This window comes from Prionailurus viverrinus, chromosome C2 (genome assembly GCF_022837055.1).
Source record: "Prionailurus viverrinus isolate Anna chromosome C2, UM_Priviv_1.0, whole genome shotgun sequence".
NCBI classification, from domain to species: Eukaryota; Metazoa; Chordata; class Mammalia; order Carnivora; family Felidae; genus Prionailurus; species Prionailurus viverrinus.
In genome coordinates, this window is record NC_062569.1 from 81,797,953 (window position 1) to 81,816,061 (window position 18,109).

At 36.8% G+C, this 18,109-nt stretch overlaps 1 protein-coding gene across 2 annotated transcripts in view; it reads left to right on the forward strand.

Moving 5' to 3' along the window:
- IL1RAP (interleukin 1 receptor accessory protein) overlaps positions 1–17,906 on the forward strand; it is a 127,128-nt gene extending 109,222 nt beyond the window's left edge. For both annotated transcript variants that reach the window (XM_047876380.1, XM_047876381.1), the window contains exons 8-11: positions 1,370–1,518; positions 10,270–10,413; positions 11,972–12,115; positions 14,651–17,906. In XM_047876380.1, coding sequence (XP_047732336.1) covers positions 1,370–1,518; positions 10,270–10,413; positions 11,972–12,115; positions 14,651–15,018 — 805 coding nt within the window. In that variant the 3' untranslated portion in view covers positions 15,019–17,906. The remainder of the gene's footprint in view (positions 1–1,369; positions 1,519–10,269; positions 10,414–11,971; positions 12,116–14,650) is intronic.
- The last annotated feature ends 203 nt before the right edge of the window (positions 17,907–18,109 follow it).

The following is an 18,109-nucleotide window of genomic DNA, read 5'->3' on the forward strand; positions in this document are numbered from 1 at the left end:
AATTAGAGCAGTTTTTTTCAGAAGGAACTGATTAAAGATGTAGCTGGAGGCACAAAGGGAGAGTACTGATCATTTCAGGAATTCTGAACATTGTGCTTTCTATCCTCAATAATAATGAATGAATGATATGAAAATCATGATGTTCCTCCTTGCTGCGATTTCAGCACAACTCAGTGTTCCTGGTGGAGCAGTGCAGTTGAGTTTAGGCTGAACTCATCATAAGCTTTGACCAAATTCTCACGACTGATGGTAAGCCTTATTGGAAGGAGAACCTGGATGTCAGCCATAGGAGAGAGATTTTGTTTTCTCTTCATAGCAAGTAGTTCCCAGGGATTTTAGATCTTGATCTTGGACCCAAAGCACTTGATCTCCGACATGGAGATTTAGAGGTATTTATTTTTCATAAAGCTTACTTGCTTTGAGAAGTTTCTTCCTTTAATATGTTAAGATTGAACCCATGGGCTTTCAGCATTTTGACTAAAATATTCTACCTGTGTTCAAAACTCAAGCTTTGGGAATCCCTGAATTCAAACATATGAACTATTGCTGTGTATAGTAATAATAGCCTATATGTATATTTATTTAACGTTGTTCTGATACTTACGCATTGACATACTCAATCCTCACGGTTCTTGAGTAAGTTAATACATGTAATACACTGTGTAGGCATTGCTATTTACCTCTTTCAAAGAAGGAACGCAAGACTTTGAAAGATTACTGTGCTGAAAGTATATAGCCAGTAAGTGACAGAGATTGGATCAAACCCCAAATGGATCTGGCCTCAGAAGCTTCTTTCTACTCTGATACAGAATCCTGTCTCGTAAGTTTGTAAGGAGACATTTTGTTTTGAAGAGAAAGCTATAATGTGTTACCAACAAAGAGATTTGATCTAGATACTGGGATTGTGTGTGGTATAAAATGTAAGGACTGCTATTGGAGGGGCACCTGGGTGGCTTAATCAGGTAAGCATCCAACTCTTGGTTGCAGCTCAGGTCATGATCTCATGGTTTGTGGGATCCAGCCCTGTGTTGGGCTCCATGCTTGAGATTCCTTCTCTCCCTCTCTCTCTCTGCCCTTCTCCCACTCACATGCATTCTCTCTCTCTCTCTCTCTCTCTCTCTCTCTCTCTCTCTTTCTCTTTCCCTCTCTCTTTCTCAAAATAAGTAGATAAACTTAAAAAAAAAAAGAATGGTATTGGAATCTAGAAGTTATTCTTTCTTTGTAACCATTGGATCACGGGCAACACAGCCTATGGGCATTCTGTCTGCCTTCATCTAGGGGCTCTGTGGTTGTCTACTTGTCTGATTCACACACAGCACATGGCCCTGCAGCCTTGCTCATGCTTTGATTTTCTTTCCCCTATTTCTAGTATAAGTTTGACTACAACAGAAGATGAAACGAGAACTCAGGTTTTGAGCATCAAAAAAGTTACTGCTGAGGATCTCAAGCGCAACTATGTCTGTCATGCTAGAAATGCCAAAGGGGAGGTTGACAAACCAGCCAAGGTGAAACAGAAAGGTAATGGATGCACTCAGCAGATGAGTCTGTGAACTCCAAACGTAACATTGTGGTGAATAAGGAAAAAAAGAAAAATTGAGAAGACAGTGCTTCAGCACCTAGCACATCTGGCATATAGTAAGGAATCAGAGATGAATTGAAAAATCTTGAAAGAAAATATCCATCTATGTGAAGATACTCAAAATATTAATTCTTATACTCTTAGTAACTTAGTACCCAAGTGTGGCTTAAAAAATCCATGATTATTAAAAGGAGGTATAATTTTATATCAATACAGTCATGAAAAATGAAAAATAAAATATTTAAAACTACCAAAGATATAATAAAACTGGTAGAGTTACATTTTATGGTGAATTGTAAAGACCCTTTTAGAAACCATTGATGGCAGAGTTCAAGGGTCATAACAATGACCATATCATATGACTTAATACTTTTGGAATTTTTCCTGCACAAATAACAGAAAGAGAATTATGTACCCATCGCTATTCTTAGAAGCATTATCTATAATAATGAAACATTATAAATAGCAACCATCTAATTATATTCAAGTAGTTAAGTAAGATATAAAATATTTCTTCTCAAAAATATAATTTTAAAATGATCATTTTAAATATTATGTAACAGCATTCAAGCAGGTTTATAATATACCGCTAGCCACAATCGCTAAAATGAAAATTATTTAAACAATGACTTAAAATATGTAAAAGGATTTCTATGTTGCTATTACTAATTTCTTCTATAATAAATAAAAATGATAAAGCTCTTTTGTGTGAGCTGTTGCTACTGAAACAGAGTGTGTCTAAAATTATCTTTGGGTCTCTCACCTAACACAGAACCTCAGACAATTAATGCCTTCAAGAATGTTTTTCAGTGATCTAGAGAAAGATCATGATGATTCATCACATGTGCAGTCATGTCATTCAGAATCATCGCGGATTCTAGTCTCCTATAATATGTATACCAAAGTAAAAAAGCAACAAAAAAGAAGTTAATACATAATTCTTACATTTTGCAATGGGATTTAAACCTTTTTTAAAGCTGATGCAAAAACAAATTTCACCTTAACATTCCATTACAATCTAGAAAGTAAAAAGCAAAGTCCTGGAGTATATATGGCACTTTAAGTCTTAGTGGATTGGTTCTGGATAGTTCATTGCTTCAGCACCTCAGAAGCCAGTGTAAAACAACAAGACTCAACCAGATAATATAAGGCAGTTTCCCAAAGTTCGTTCCTAAGAACACCACTGGGACTCTTTATAGTACTGCAATTCAATATTTGTACTCTAAACTCAGAGGGCCTGTGTTGGAATCCTGGTTTCTGAGCATCCTAACTCTGTAACCTTGAAAAAAATCACTTAACCTCTCTGACCTTGCATTTCTTTATATTTAAACTAGGCAGATGATACCACTCTCTTATAAGGTTGTTTAAAGCACTCAGCACAATTACTCGCTTTTATACAAATATATTAAATGCTCAACAAATGTTAAGTCTACTTATTTCCACAAAATTTTCACAGGTGTTATTTGACAAAGGCTTTTATAATACATAAAGTATCTTTAAACTCTAGATTAAACAAAATCAATCAAGTTACTTTAGTCAAGGGCCCCTGAGAGTCTTTCATGTGTTAACATTTGGTATGAATATCTGCAGGGAGCTGGAATATAGGAGGCAAATATATTTTTCAAATATATTTGACTTCAGATTCCTGGAGAATGCAGCATTTTGTGGGACTCGTTTTCTGAACCAAGCATTTTGGGAAATAATTATAGGGGATAACATAAATTAATTACTTATTGTCAGAGAGGATTAAACAGTCAATTAAAATCATGTTTAGTCTAGGAGTGATGCAGAAGTCGGCCTGCCAGAGGTACATGAGTAGCTCCTGTCCACAGAAAGCCATGCTCTGAATGGTTATGTATGAATGGTATCAGGGATGTGAAAGGACAAGTATGTCCACTAGACTGGAAGATCTGTGCTGATATTACATCAGTATTACAGATAATCTAGTCTGGTCTGTGTGCATCTCGTGGTACCAGAGGTGTGTGTTTGTTACTTGGCTTCTGTTCTGGACCAGGTAATGCTGCAATTCAGTGGTGATACCTGAGCTCATATTAATACATTATACCTAAGGATCCTTCTGGATTCGTTGACAAAGCATTCTATGTCTTTCATCAAAAAAATGACAGGAAGGGCTCCAAATAAGAATTTACTTGGATAGGTCTTTGGACCTAATAGCTCTTTGGATGGCACAATTTCATCTAGTCAGTTAAAGCAAAGTATTAAAGGAGACACAGCTAACATAAACATGTTAAACATGCAGTTGTTTTATAGAGGAGACAGGTGGGAGCTAAGGCTAGATGTGTGTTGAACTTTATGAGAAACTGCCAAAACTATTTCCAAAGAGGTTGTACTATTTTATACTTCCACTAGAAATGAATATAAATTCCCATGTTCTACATATATTCTTACCACCTTTTGAAGTTATCAGAGTTTTCAATTTTAGCCATGCTAGGAAATGGGTACTGGTATCACACTATATTTTTTAATTTGCATTTCAGATACTAATGATGTTGAGCACTTATTTTTAAAGTCTTCCTTTTTAAAAAAATGTTTTTACTTATTTATTTTGAGAGAGAGAGAGCACTATGCCTGTAAGCTGGGGAGGGACAGAGAGAGAGAGAGAGAGAGAGATAGGGAGGGAGGGAGAGAATCCCAATCAAGCTCCACACCGTAAGTGATGAAGTCAGAAACTGTTGTCTTCCTCCTTTTTTCTTTTCAAAGAGTTGACCTATTTCTGAAAACAATATTTTTCTATAGATTTTAGTATTATCTTGTGAATTTCTATGTTAGAGCCTGCTGGGATTTGATTAGAATTGTATTAAATTTGTAAACCAATTTGGAGGGAATTGAAATCTTAACAGTATTGAGATTTCCAATCCATGAACATTATATGCTTTTCAATTTATTTAGTTATCATTGATTTTTCTCAGCTTTTTTTTAATTTTTGGTTTTATGTGTACAGGTCTTACACACATGTTAAATTTAACCCTAAATGTTTTGTGTTGCTATTGTAATGGTATTTTGAAAAATTCACTTTTCAGTTGCTCATTGATAGGAAATAGAAATGAGTTCATTGATTTTTATGTATTGATCTTGGTATTCTGACTTCCAAATTCACTGATTAAATAGGGTTTCTGTTTATTTTGTTTTTTAGGTTCCTTAGCATTTTCTATACACTTGATCATGTTTACAAGATATAAACATAATTTTACTCCTTCCTTTCCAAACTTTATGCCTTTGACTTCTTTCTTCCTCTGTCACTCTCTTGCACCTCCAGTACCATGAACAGTAGAAGTTATCAGAGTGACCATACTTGCATTTTTCTTATCTTAGAGGACATGCATTCAGTTTTTATGTGTTAAATATGATGTTATTTATAGGTGTTTTTTTGTAGCTGGCTTTTATCTGTGTGAGAGAGTAATCTTCTATATCTATATAATGAGTATCTGTTGAAATTTAACAAATTCTTGCTGTGGTTTTATTTGAATGCATCTTAGTTAGGGTTCTTTAAACTCCTTGGTTCCGCAGCACCTGTGTGGCTCAGTCATTTAAGTGTCCGACTTTGGCTCAGGTCATGATCTTGCAGTTCTTGAGTTTGAGCCCCATGTTGGGCTCTGTGCTGACAGCTCATAGCCTGTAGCCTGCTTGAGATTCTATGTCTGTCTTTCTCTCTCTCTGCCCCTCCCCGCTCACATTCTCCCTCTCTCTCTCTCCCTCCTTCTCCTCTCTCTCTCTCTCTCTCTCTCTCTCTCAAAGATAAACATTTAAAAAATTTTTCTAAACTTCTTGGTTCCATACGTTTATGTTTTTAATTTAATTTGAAAAACTTAGCCATTATTTCTTTAAATATGTTTTGCTCACTTTTTCATTCATTCTTTCTTTCCTTTTCTTCTAATAGCTCTGTTAAATTTAGTATAGACCACTTGGGGTGTCCCACAGATGACTGAGATTCTCATTTTTATTTTATCCTTTCCTGTGTTTCAATTTGGGTAGTTTCTAGTTTCCACTAATTGTTTATTTTTTGATGTTTAATCTGCAGAATTTTAAATTTCAGAATTGTATTTTTCAGTGTTTGGATTTCCATTTCTCCATAAAAATACCCCTACTGATATTTTTTAGTTGTTCTTTTTTTTTTTCTTCCAAGATCTTATTTAAGTTTAAGTGAGTTAATATACAGTGTAGTATTGGTTTCAGGAGAGGAATTTAGTGATTCATCACCTACATACAACACTCAGTCCTCATCCCAACAAGTGCCCTTCTTAATACCCATCACCCATTTAGCCCATCACCCACCCACCTCCCCTCTAGTAACCTTCAGTTTGTTCTCTGTATTGAAGAATCTCTTATGGTTTGCCTCCTTGTTTGTTTTTCTATTTCTCCTTCCTTTCCCCTACATTCCTCTGTTTTGTCATCTTTTTTTTAATTCAACAGGAATATTGATAATACTCATTTTAAGTGCTAATTTGCTAATTCCATCATATTTGTCAATTTTGATTCTGTTTCTTTTTTTATTGGCTGATTTTTCTTGTGATTATGGGTCTTTTCTTGCTTTTAATTGTTTTGTTTTTTAATCATATGCTGGCCGTTATGTATGCCGCATCATTGAGTGTCTGAGTTTTTAAAGTGAGTGTTGTCTTTTTTCTCACAGGTAGTTAATTTACTTGTCTAACAGCTTTTTTTTTTTTTTTAAGAGTCCTCCTTATCTTTGCAGGACCTTACATCTGAAAAAAATAGCCTTTTCTTTAAGGCCAGATTGGATTTATCTAGACTGGGGTCTCTGCTTAACACATGGGGAGCTACCCAAAGCTTCTTCACTCCAGTCTTAAGTGCCCCAGTCCTGCATGCTCACCTACAGTTGTTCAATTCCCAGTTTCCTAGCAGTTGTCCCCTTCCTGGTAGTTTTTCTTTCACTAGTAACTGTTCTTTGCCTGATCTTGTGAAGTGCCATCGGCCAATGCAAAGCTTTATATTTTTCCAAAGACTTGAGGTCACCCCTTGCAGATTTATAGAGCTCTTTTTCTACACAGTTTTCTTCCCTCTTTGCCCAGGCTTGTAAATTCACCCTAAGTCAGTAGTTCTGAATTCTGATTTCTGTCTCCTTAGCTCACTGTGATGACTGTACTTCTTTTTGGTTTTCCCCTTTAGACTATGCCACAGTCTAAAAGTGCCTTCAGGCAAAAAAACTAGGGTGATGGTGGGGCTCAACGTTGTTGTGTCCTTTCTCCCACAAATCACACACAGATCAACTGCCACTTATCCACCTTAGAAAAAACTGTCATTGTAAATATTATGGAGAGGAGGCTATCCCAGTGTCAATTGCTTCTCTAAGGCCAAATGCACAAATTTTACCATAGTTTACCACACTATGGTAGTCAAACAAAGTAGGTCTGCAAGTTAATTCAGTTATACGTCTCTGGTTTACTATCATATAGACAAAGCATTCTAATAGTTTGTAATTCAGGGAAATTGTCATTACATGGTTCCCAAAATTATCAAGAAGTCTCAGCAGTTTAGCAAAGAACACACAGGTTCTGTGGCAGGGAATACCTGGGAGTCCAAGAAGCTGTTGGGCTAGGAGACTCAATGGATAGCAAGGCCCCAACTAATAAAGATAAAAATAATAAGTTAGGTTTCCAAGGAGAAACAAAATTGTAGATCAAGAGCTTGAAACAGGGTAAAAGACTGGAGCTAAAGTCCTGGATTAGTTTAACTCAGGGCGGTAGCTGGAAATGTGAGCTTTGGAACCTGTTATTACTGTAGAACTACAAAAGGAGTGGAGGGAATTCTGATTCAGGGAGTAACAGCAGAGCAAGTGGCTAAATTTGGCAATATCCTAAATCAATTATAAGTGAGATCAAAGAGAGACGCGGTTTAGAAGTCCAGTTTGGTCAAATTGCATCACTCTTTCCTGATTGGGAACCCTTTTGTCTGGGATTGCATCACAGTAAAATCTTTATGCCAAAACATCAGAGGTCCAGCTGGGGCAGACAGAAAATGTGGGCTGAGGGTCACCCTTTCCCTGCAAGCCAGCAAAGCTTTATAGGAAAGCTTTTTAGAACTTTTCCTGCATGTGGTTTAAGCTATTTAGAAATTCAGCCCTGTGGATTATTTATCTTAAGAGTTCAATTAGTTAAATAGCATGAGGAATTTCTTGATATCATCAATATGGCCCCACAAAATGCGATCTATAAATATGACACATGTAATTCAATGACCCAAAACCAAATTAAAAATCCCCACAAAAAATAAAAGAAAGAAAAGAAGCAGTAGTAAAATAAATGTGGCAGAGGGAAATTCATGAAGGTAATTGACCTCTTGATCATTAGGCAAGATATCTATTGATATACATATATATATATATTTCTTAATCCATTTCAGGTAAGTGCATTCACTGACCTCTTTTTTTTCACAATTACAAAATGTCCAGCCAGAGGAGCAAGAATAACTGAGCAAATAATGAAGATGACAATGGGAATTACCCCAGTGTGCTGTTAACATAACGTGTGCTCAGAAATACCAAGGACACAGCAATTTTCATGCCAGCTACCCAAATTGATCTTAGCAAATTCTCAACAACTGCACTGACATAGCTTTTGACATTTGATGATGGAGTTTTCTTATTTTAAACATCATTATTCATGGAATGAGAACAAGAATAACTGGTAATAATTCTGCACTGCGGAGTTCCATACTATCTCTGAGATAGGATAAGCATCCCGAGTTTAGGATAATGAACTTAAAACTCTAAGATCTGCCCTTTAATTAGAGCACTTCAGGCTCAGCTCCAGGCTGCTTACCATTGCCCCAGTAGGATAGATACCTGTTTTAAAAGGGACTTTTCCACTAGTATATGATCAATAATTAAACTTCATGGCAGAGATCTCCAAAGATCTCTGGACTTTGGAATCAGGGAGCCTGGATAACAGTCCCAGCTTTGAACAAAATTCCTCTGTGCCTCACCTTGGCAAGCACTTAACACAATGTTCAGGCGATCAAAGAAGCCTTTTCTCACTACCTGACCTGATATACCTCTCCTGCCCAGCCCAGCCTCTCAGTCACCTCTGTCACATTACCCTAGTTTATTTCCTTTATAGCACTGATCACTACCTAACATTAGTTGTCTTATTATTTATTTCCTTGCATTAGAATGTTAACTCTAAGAAGGCAGAAATCCTTTTGGTCTTATCCACCATCGTGTCCCAAACAGCATCTGGCAAATAATAGATGGTAATAAGTAATTGTCAAGTCAACTAATACACAATTTAAGCCACTTGTGTTTCAGATCCAACTATTCTATTCCCTCTTCAAACACTTAGGCTTCATTATCACAAGCTAATAAGGCAACCAAATGAAGTTGCTGATATTGGAGGACTAGATTTCTTTTAAATATCCCAGAAGTATATGGTGTTATATCAGGAAACGTTCATTGAGATCCTCTGTGTTCTAGGGATAGGATGGATGAAGAAGACATACTCTTTACCTAGAAGACAACAAAAGTATAGTGGGAAGCAAGAGAGAGTAGAGAAGCAAGCTTGTAGACAAATTAAAATATAACACAAATGCTCTAATACAATTATAAACATTGAGAAGAGTTGAAATTTCTGCCAGGCAGATGTCAGGTGCAAGACGAGTTTTATTCTAGGAAAGCCTATACGAAATAATGACATTGGAGCATGGGCTTGAAAACTAAAGAAAGAGAAAGGATTATTCTCGTCAGAAGTCCCAGCATGAGCAAAGACATAGAGCTAAATCTTCCTGATGTTTTTGAAGAACAGGCCATGGTAAATGAGACGAGTGGCTGGTGGTTTCGTCATAACAGACCTTGTTTACAGGGCTGAATTAATACGTATCTAGTTTCTAGGAAGTCAGGAATCATCTTATTCTATTTCTGATAATTCCAAAGAAACTGCTAAAATGCCTATCATATAAAAGTAAACAGATTAGGTGGGAATCTGTCCATGCCTGGATATTACAAGTTAATCTTCAGAATGTGTATCCTAGAACTATAAACCTGAGAGATACTTTCAAAGCCAAGCATACTTAGCATTTGGTAGATTCCTCTGTTTCTGCCCAGTGAAAATAAGATTTTTGAGGCTTTTTTCTGAATTTATAGGAAAGGTAATTAAATTTCTTCCAAATGGCACTGAAAAGAAAATGGAATTAAGACTAATGGAAACACATTAAGATTTTCACTCAATCCAACTGCTCCTCCAGCAATTAAAATTCTATCAGTTTCACAGTCTTGTCTAGGTAGTAATAAGGAGTCCATCCCCAAAATGGACAAATGGAAGATGGAATCACACTTTTCAAAAATATTTTTAAGGAGATTCACTTATCAGATTGTGCACTGAATGACATGACCTTCTAAATCCTGCCCAATGCTAAAATGAATACAATATACCCTTTATATGCCATTAATGTGTATTAATTTATGTAACATCAAAGTCCCCTCAAGTCACCTAATGGTTAAGAACGCCTGTGTCAGGTGCTGGAAACAAAAAGAGAACTATGACACAGTCTGGCATTAAAACCTAGTGCTTAATCCCTATCACGTTATCTCTGCTTGTTCACACATACAAGTCAGGAGCATGGCTCAGCTGCTTAGCTTACCCAACTATTTGCAGGATGACAGGCCAGCGTGATCACCACGTAAAAATCAATTGTTTCTCTGTTGTTCCCTCCATTGATAGCTCCAAGATACACAGTGGAATTAGCATGTGGTTTTGGAGCCACAGTGCTGCTGGTAGTGATCCTCATTGTTGTTTACCATGTTTACTGGCTGGAGATGGTCTTATTTTACCGGGCTCATTTTGGAACAGATGAAACCATTTTAGGTGAGTAATGAACGTTTGATGTAAATTCCTTCAAATGTCCTTTTCAGAAAGCATGTTGACTTGATAAAAGCTAGAATAACTGGGAGATTTAATCTATCTTTTGTTTCGGCCCTTACTATTGAAAATCTTTCTAATGTATATTATTTTGCTTCCTTGGCTCAATATGTGTTTAGTCTAGGTTAGCCTGTCCAAATAGAAATATAATGCAAGCCACATATGTAATTTAATATTTTCTAGTGGTCACAGTAGGAAAAGTAAAAAGAAAGTGAAAATTATTTTAATAATATACCTTATTTAACCCAATATACTCAAAATACTATTATTTTAGCATATAATTAATATTTAAAAGCTGATGGTGATCTTTTAATCTTATTTTTTTTGTGTGTGGTCAAAATGTCAAAATTTGGCATGTGTTGTGTTTTAAATTTACAGCATATCCCAGTTCAGACCAGTTGCATTTCAAGCGTCCGATAGCTACGTGTAGCTGTGTCTCCTGTAACTGGACAGTGTAGGTCCACTCTTTGTACTTAAAAGTGGTCCATGCACCAGCAACATCAGCATCACATGGGAGCTTGATAAAAGGAGGCTATTAAGCTAACCCCTATTCTGAGTCAGGATCTACATTTTAACAATATTCCCGGATGATTCAGGTGCACATTAAAGTCTTAGAAGCACTGCACTAGTGCACATTTGCCTGGTGACAGGCATGGAACAATGAAACATACTGATTCTTAGACTCATCCCATAAAGATTTTCATTCAGTAGGTTTGTGGAAGAGACACAGAACCTGTATTTTTACTGAGAGGTGATGTTTATAATCAGGCAACTTTGGGAAAGATGGGTTTATTGAATCTAAATATATATATATATATATATATATATATATATATATTTCAAATGTTTATTTATTTTTGAGGTGGGGAGGAGAGGGCAATGAGAGAGAGAGAGAGAGAGAGGTTGAGAGAGAATTCCAAGCGGGCTCTGTGCTGACAGAGGGGCTTGAACTCACAAACTATGAGATCATGACCTGAGCCGAGATCAAGAGTCGGATGTTTAACCAACTGAGCCACCCAGGTGCACCAAATCGAAGTATATTTTTAATTGTGGTTATTTTCATGTATAAATAATTTAGACACTTTCTGAAAGTTTTGCTCAATTTATAATTCTAATATATCAGTGAGTGACAAACTAGGACAGGAACTGTAAATTTTCTGTATGGTATTCATTGCCAGTGTCTATGATTGACTATTTGCCTCCTGATTGTGTTAATTCATTGTCAAATGAGCCAAATCTCATTTATTCTCCACTATAAAAACTAAACTTAGTGATATGAGAGTAGTATACACATCAGACAAAATTTGTAATTACACCTTAAAATAGTCATTTTGCCTGGAGACCTGTCACAGGTGGGAAATCACATGAAATCTGTCAGATAATTCATACAGTAAAAAAAAAAAAGGAAAAATGTCTAGTATGCAAAAGTTTGATTTAAGAAAAAAAATGCAATACTACTGAGAAACTCTTCTAATTTATATTCGATCTTTCTTCCTTTTGCCAGATGGGAAAGAGTATGATATTTATGTATCTTATGCAAGGAATGCTGAGGAAGAAGAGTTTGTGTTACTGACCCTCCGTGGAGTTTTAGAGAATGAATTTGGATACAAGCTGTGCATCTTTGACCGTGACAGTCTGCCTGGGGGAAGTAGGTATCTCACATGAGTACAAGTGATGCCACCCTCTGAATGGCAAAGGGAACCCTTAGTTTGGGGTCAGGTGTGAGAGTCATGGCAGAGCTCTATGTTGGCATCTTCGGATATTTAACATCCAATTGTTTGATGTAATAGAGACTTCTTTAGGAATAAAATTACATTGTGAGTTGTAGATTATTCAAGTGCCATTTATGGTTGTAAAATAGTTCCTCTTGTAAGTTTTAAGAACTCAGTGTCAGAAAAGTGTGGAGGCACAGTGGATTAGAACTCTATTAAATACCTCAGTTTTAAATGCTCTGCTTACACACGTTTAGATATGTAGAAGGTTTAAGCAAATCTGCATTAGTTTCCCTAGAATGTTTTTTTTTGTTTTTTGTTTTTTGTTTTTACAAACACTGAGTTTAAACAACATTTTTACAAAGGCTGAGGTGTACTTGATTTTACTAACAATGAGTTTGTGAAAAGAGTGCACGAAATCTCTCTTTATAGTACTCACTCATAATAATCAGAATATTTTCTCTGTGGTATTTGCTAATTTCCTTTTCTTCACTTTTGCTTTCTAGCAAGCCAATGCTATTCATATTCCCCTTTTTCTTAGGTCTGTTTCTACCTTTCTATCAGCTTATACATTTGAGATGTAGTTTAAAATTTTACAAAGGCCAGTATATTCTAGTAGTTTAAAAAAAAAAGAAATTTGAATTGCTGAATGCTTTCAAGGAAAAGTACATCTCTAATTTTCAGATCCACCCAGTAACATACAAAGTGACAGTCCATTTGAGTCTGTTTTAATAAATACATAATAGCATTCCTAAACCCTCCGTTAAACTTTGTACTGTTGCAATGCATGTAATGTGTCTGATCTTCAGTACAACAAACTGATTTTCCTCCCCTAAAATCCTGTTTATGTTAGCCATTTGAGATGTTTTTGAAACTATTATATAGATAATGGAGATATAAAGTAGACTTAAATGTTTACGCTCATCTTGCATTAGCCAGACCACTTACTTTATCTCCTGTCATCACCTAGAAGTCCATCATGCTTGTGTTCTGCAGCAGATGTGTCTCTCAGGATCATTTTGCCAGGAAATGATGACTTGACTGAACAGCTAAACAAATTCCACTCATTTTAAGACTTAAAGTCCTAAATCACTTATTCATCCATTTATTCATTCATTCTGCCATTCAACAAATATTGATCACTTGGTGAAAAGTTATATAAAGGTATACAGTATAACAATGGCCCGCCAGTAGGGGTTGACAATCCTTTGAAGGATTCAAATTCCACATAGTTACTCTTGCATCTTGCTTTGATGGTGGGTCCTTGTGAGCCACATCCTCTCTGCCACTCTTCTTCCTCTTTGCCTCTGGGTCTCTTTCCATGAGTATACATGGCCTGCCTCCAGCAATACTGCCTCAAGTACATAATTACTTATTCCTCAATTCTCCTCCAGACTGCACATGGAATTTTAATTGCAGGTCTTTCCCCTTGGCCTCTGTACCTGTTGAAGGTGAAGGGGCAAAATGACTACTTAGGGGAGTATCGTAAGCCATGAAATAGCTTCCCACAACACTCGTGTATTCCCTGGACTTGGCTCCTATTTAAACTCCAGGTAAAGGATTATACAATCCTAGATAAGCAGCCTTGAGGAGATGGATTATTCCCAAGAATTTAGTGACAGGAACTAATCAGAGCCCTTGATAACAGAATAGAATTACACTGAATTTCCATTTTCCCTGTTTCCTCTTCTTCTTTTCTGACCTGAAGAAAGTATTTGCCTGCTAGTGAAGGCAGACACATTAGCTAGCAGCTGCTGAAACACACGGTTTCATAGTAATGATAGGAGTTTAAGGAGAAAGATCCAGGGACTAATTTAGACTCCAGAGCAGTGAGCAGAATAGAAGGCTGAGCTGAGAATGTGATGCCAGCCAAAATGCCATTCAGTTAGCTAGACTTTTTAAAGTTCCTATTCTAAGGACATAGACCAGTCTGAGTCAGGCAGGAGTCTGGCAACAAAGAGGGACTTTCAGAAAATGAACGTTCCTACTCTTGCTTTCCTGTGTTGGTGAGAAATGAATTTCCATGACTTTGTCTATGATGATTATCTTTTCAAACACCCACTGGCATTAGAGAGAAGCCACATGGGGTATCGTTGGGGAGAAAGGGCTCAGGAGCTGATTTGACTGGGCTGCAGCATGCCACATGGTTTGAAGAAATCGATTTCTGTACAATTCATCTATTTCTCATAAAGCTTTTGAAGACCAAGGTCACAGAAGTATGCTTGGCTTCATGCCTGTTAAGAATTCTTTTTTGGGGAGGAATATGTGCATATCGTTTTCAGTACCTTGGAGGAGTGTGGCATTTATTGGACAGAGTGGATCTAAGGATTAAGTTGTTGCGAATGTTCTTGGTAAAAGTTTCACCTCAACTCCCAGGCTGTTACCCCAAGATCCCTACACTTGCTCCCCAAGCCCCAGGCTTTTGGGGAATTCTTGGCCAACACTAATCCCCATGGTGTTTTCTTTCTCAGTTGTCACAGATGAGACCTTGAGCTTCATTCAGAAAAGCAGACGCCTCCTGGTTGTCCTAAGCCCCAACTACGTGCTCCAGGGAACCCAAGCCCTCCTGGAGCTCAAGGCTGGCCTAGAAAACATGGCCTCTCGGGGCAACATCAACGTCATTTTAGTACAGTACAAAGCGGTGAAGGAGACGAAGGTGAAAGAGCTGAAGAGGGCTAAGACGGTGCTCACGGTCATTAAATGGAAAGGGGAGAAATCCAAGTATCCACAGGGCAGGTTCTGGAAGCAGCTGCAGGTGGCCATGCCAGTGAAGAAAAGCTCCAGGTGGTCTAGAAGTGGCGAGCAGGGTCTCTCCTATGCATCCTTGAAAAATGTATGAAAGGGACAATAACAAAATGGGTAAAAAGAACCAAGGGCACTCCAGGAAGGAAGAGAGTCCCCTTTCTTTGTTCCCAACGTATTGTTTCACAGACAGAAACAATTCTGTCCAAGCCTCCCCGGAGGGATAAATTCAGGGTGACTATGACTGGTCGTGGTGCTTCCTCAGGCAATACTAAGGTTTAGAATGGTAGTGCCGCCAGTCCGTCCCCAGTGTCTGATGGCACTATGTTCTTTGCAGGCAAAGACTTAGTTGATGCGAATTTCCCCTCTCTGCCTCCTCCGTCCCTGTTCCACGTCTCCATTCCCTTTCTCACTCATGTTTTATCACCTTAACGTTGTGGAGCAGCCTTTGGCTGTGGATTTCAAGACCACTTAAAGATAACTCAGCTGTTAACAAGGTCATTGCGAGTTTCCAAGTACTTTTCATTTTTACTCATCAGTTAAAAAGAGAATGAAGGCCCACATTTGTTTTAGCTGAGGACAAGGAGCTCTTCGGCTCATTGTGTTGTCCAGCGTGCCCTCAAGGCCAGACGGGCACCCCTTTAGGACTATACAGAACAGCAGCGTAACTGAAAGTGTTCCTTATGATGATTTTAAAGGGCTCGCCTGTGGTTTCTACTACATCCCTTGGGTCCTCCTTCTCAGGTCATTGATGTCCTATTTGTCAACTTGAAAAATATACCATACGTTTTTTTTGTTTTTTATTTCAGTAAACTCCTGGATATCTGTAGGTCGACCCATATTTGTCACTCCATCTCCCCTGCCTATGGTACCTCCTATCAACCACTTAGAGTTTGCAGGTGGCCCCACCCTTGGCTTAGTCTGACAGGAAGCTTCTTCTAATGGTGCTAATAGAGAGTGAAATAACAGCAAAATGCTTTTAGGACATTTGCTGGCTTGTGAGAAAAGCACAGAACAGGGTGTTCAGCAATTTGTCTTTTAATCTCAGCCTTGCTAAATGTGAATATTAGGAAAGTGATTTCTCCTCACTCGCTTCTGTCTCCCATTGTAAAATGTGGAAGTTAGACTCAGTGATCTTGAGAGTTGCTTTTAACATTAATATTCTAAGAGAATTAACTGGACCACCCAGTATTTTCGATATTTTATTCACTAGTACAGTTAATACATTCATGCTAAACAAGTCAGTGTCTTCCATGAAACTTGTTTTTTTGTTTTAAATAAAATTGTACTGTTATTAGGACTTGGAAAGTGAAAACTAAGTCCAGAGTTTACAGAGTGGTGAATACACACACACACATACACACACACACACACACACACACACATATATGCACAAACACATGAGTTATAAATGTATGTATATCTACATTGTGTATATATATATATACACATGGATTATATATGTGTATATATGTATGTATATGTGTGTGTATACGTATGTATATATATGTGTATATATGCACACACATGTGTATACAAGCATGTGACTTTAAATAGCTATTGACACAATATTACAAACCACTGGAACTCTTGTCCAGTTTTTAAATTATGTTTTTACTGTAGTGCTTTTGTGTCATGGTTTTCTGTACATCATTTGTAAATTCATAGCTCACAGAGTAGTAGTTGTTGTTAGTTATTGCCTTCCCTAAATTAGTATAAATAACTTACTGCTGCTACATTTGGTATGGGTGCAGTGGAATCTGTTAGGCACAGAGCTTCTATGGTCACTGCTAGGCAGTGACCAGGCTTCTGGAATTAACTGATCATCTACTTTGTCATAAGTACATACACACACTTAGAGACTAGGCTGTGGTAATCTCAGCATTCAGCTATTGGGGAGATAAATCTCTACTTGGCCTATTGGGTAATAAAGAAAAGGAAAATAAAATACCTATAGAAAAGCATGAGTATCCTATGAAACACCACAATCCATAATTTAAGGGAACCCTTATCCCAGTGTTATGAATGTTGATAACCAATTCTAAAACTATATCCTATGTTTAAGTGCCCTTCTGCAGCACTAAAGTACATAACAAATAATTTCTCTATAGTGAAGGTATTATTTTTAATTGAAGAAAACAAAAACTTCATGAATTCTTGACTATAAAACTATGGTATAGAGCCATCCTTGGATCTTTTTTGCCTATTAATGCTTTTCTTTATTACAAACCACAATTACTCCTCCTGTTAACCTTCACCCCCAAGACCAGGAGAGAGCTGACACTAGACAAGCTTTGAATGTCAATTGCATGAGTTTTAGGTAATGGAGGACAGTCCCCTCACCGGTGGCCATTCTCTTGCCAACGCTGCATTCTTTCTGCACTTTCGGATTCAATATTTATCCCAAGTGCTTTTGGGTACCCCTAGAAACTTCTTGATATTCTTTTTCATATTTATATACTGGTCTTTGATATTAAACTTTATCAAATGCAAAAATCAAAAGCATCTCAAATCTAAATGATATGTCTCATTCTTAGAAAATTGTGTTTTATAGTTTTTGTTTTGTTTATGTCCCCGAAGATACCCCATACAAAATTTTTGGGGGAGATGAGGAAATACAATTTTTGCTTCACTGTTTCAAAAAACCTTAATGGTTTTAGATATATGATACAAAGATCTGCACCCAAGTTAACAAAGAACCATGACATATAAAATGTCTAATTACACAATCATATAAAATTTATTTAATTATCTTCTGTATTGTAACTTAGATGATTCCCTAGGATTCTAATAAAAAAAATCCATTGTATTGGGAAACAAAAGCATCATTCCACTTGCTAATTATCCACTTCTTTCCATAGGTTTTAATATTTTAAGATTATCTTATCTTCTTTATTTTATTCATAAACTTTTGTATTTTCCATTTTCCATTTGATTTGTAAATTTGTTTCTTTTAAAAATAAACCATTTATTTTCACCTTTGAATTTTATTTTGTGCATGTGTTTTATGTCTTTATTTTCATGTTTGGTCATAAGAAATGAGAATAAGAAGGATTCATGATACACATAAAAAGAAATTTTAGAAGTTACATTAGTTAAATTTCTCTGAGAGAAATCTGAGAAAAAAATGAGAACTTTATATCAACATTGTTTTTACATGTAAATAAAACTTAAGTAAAATGAATTCT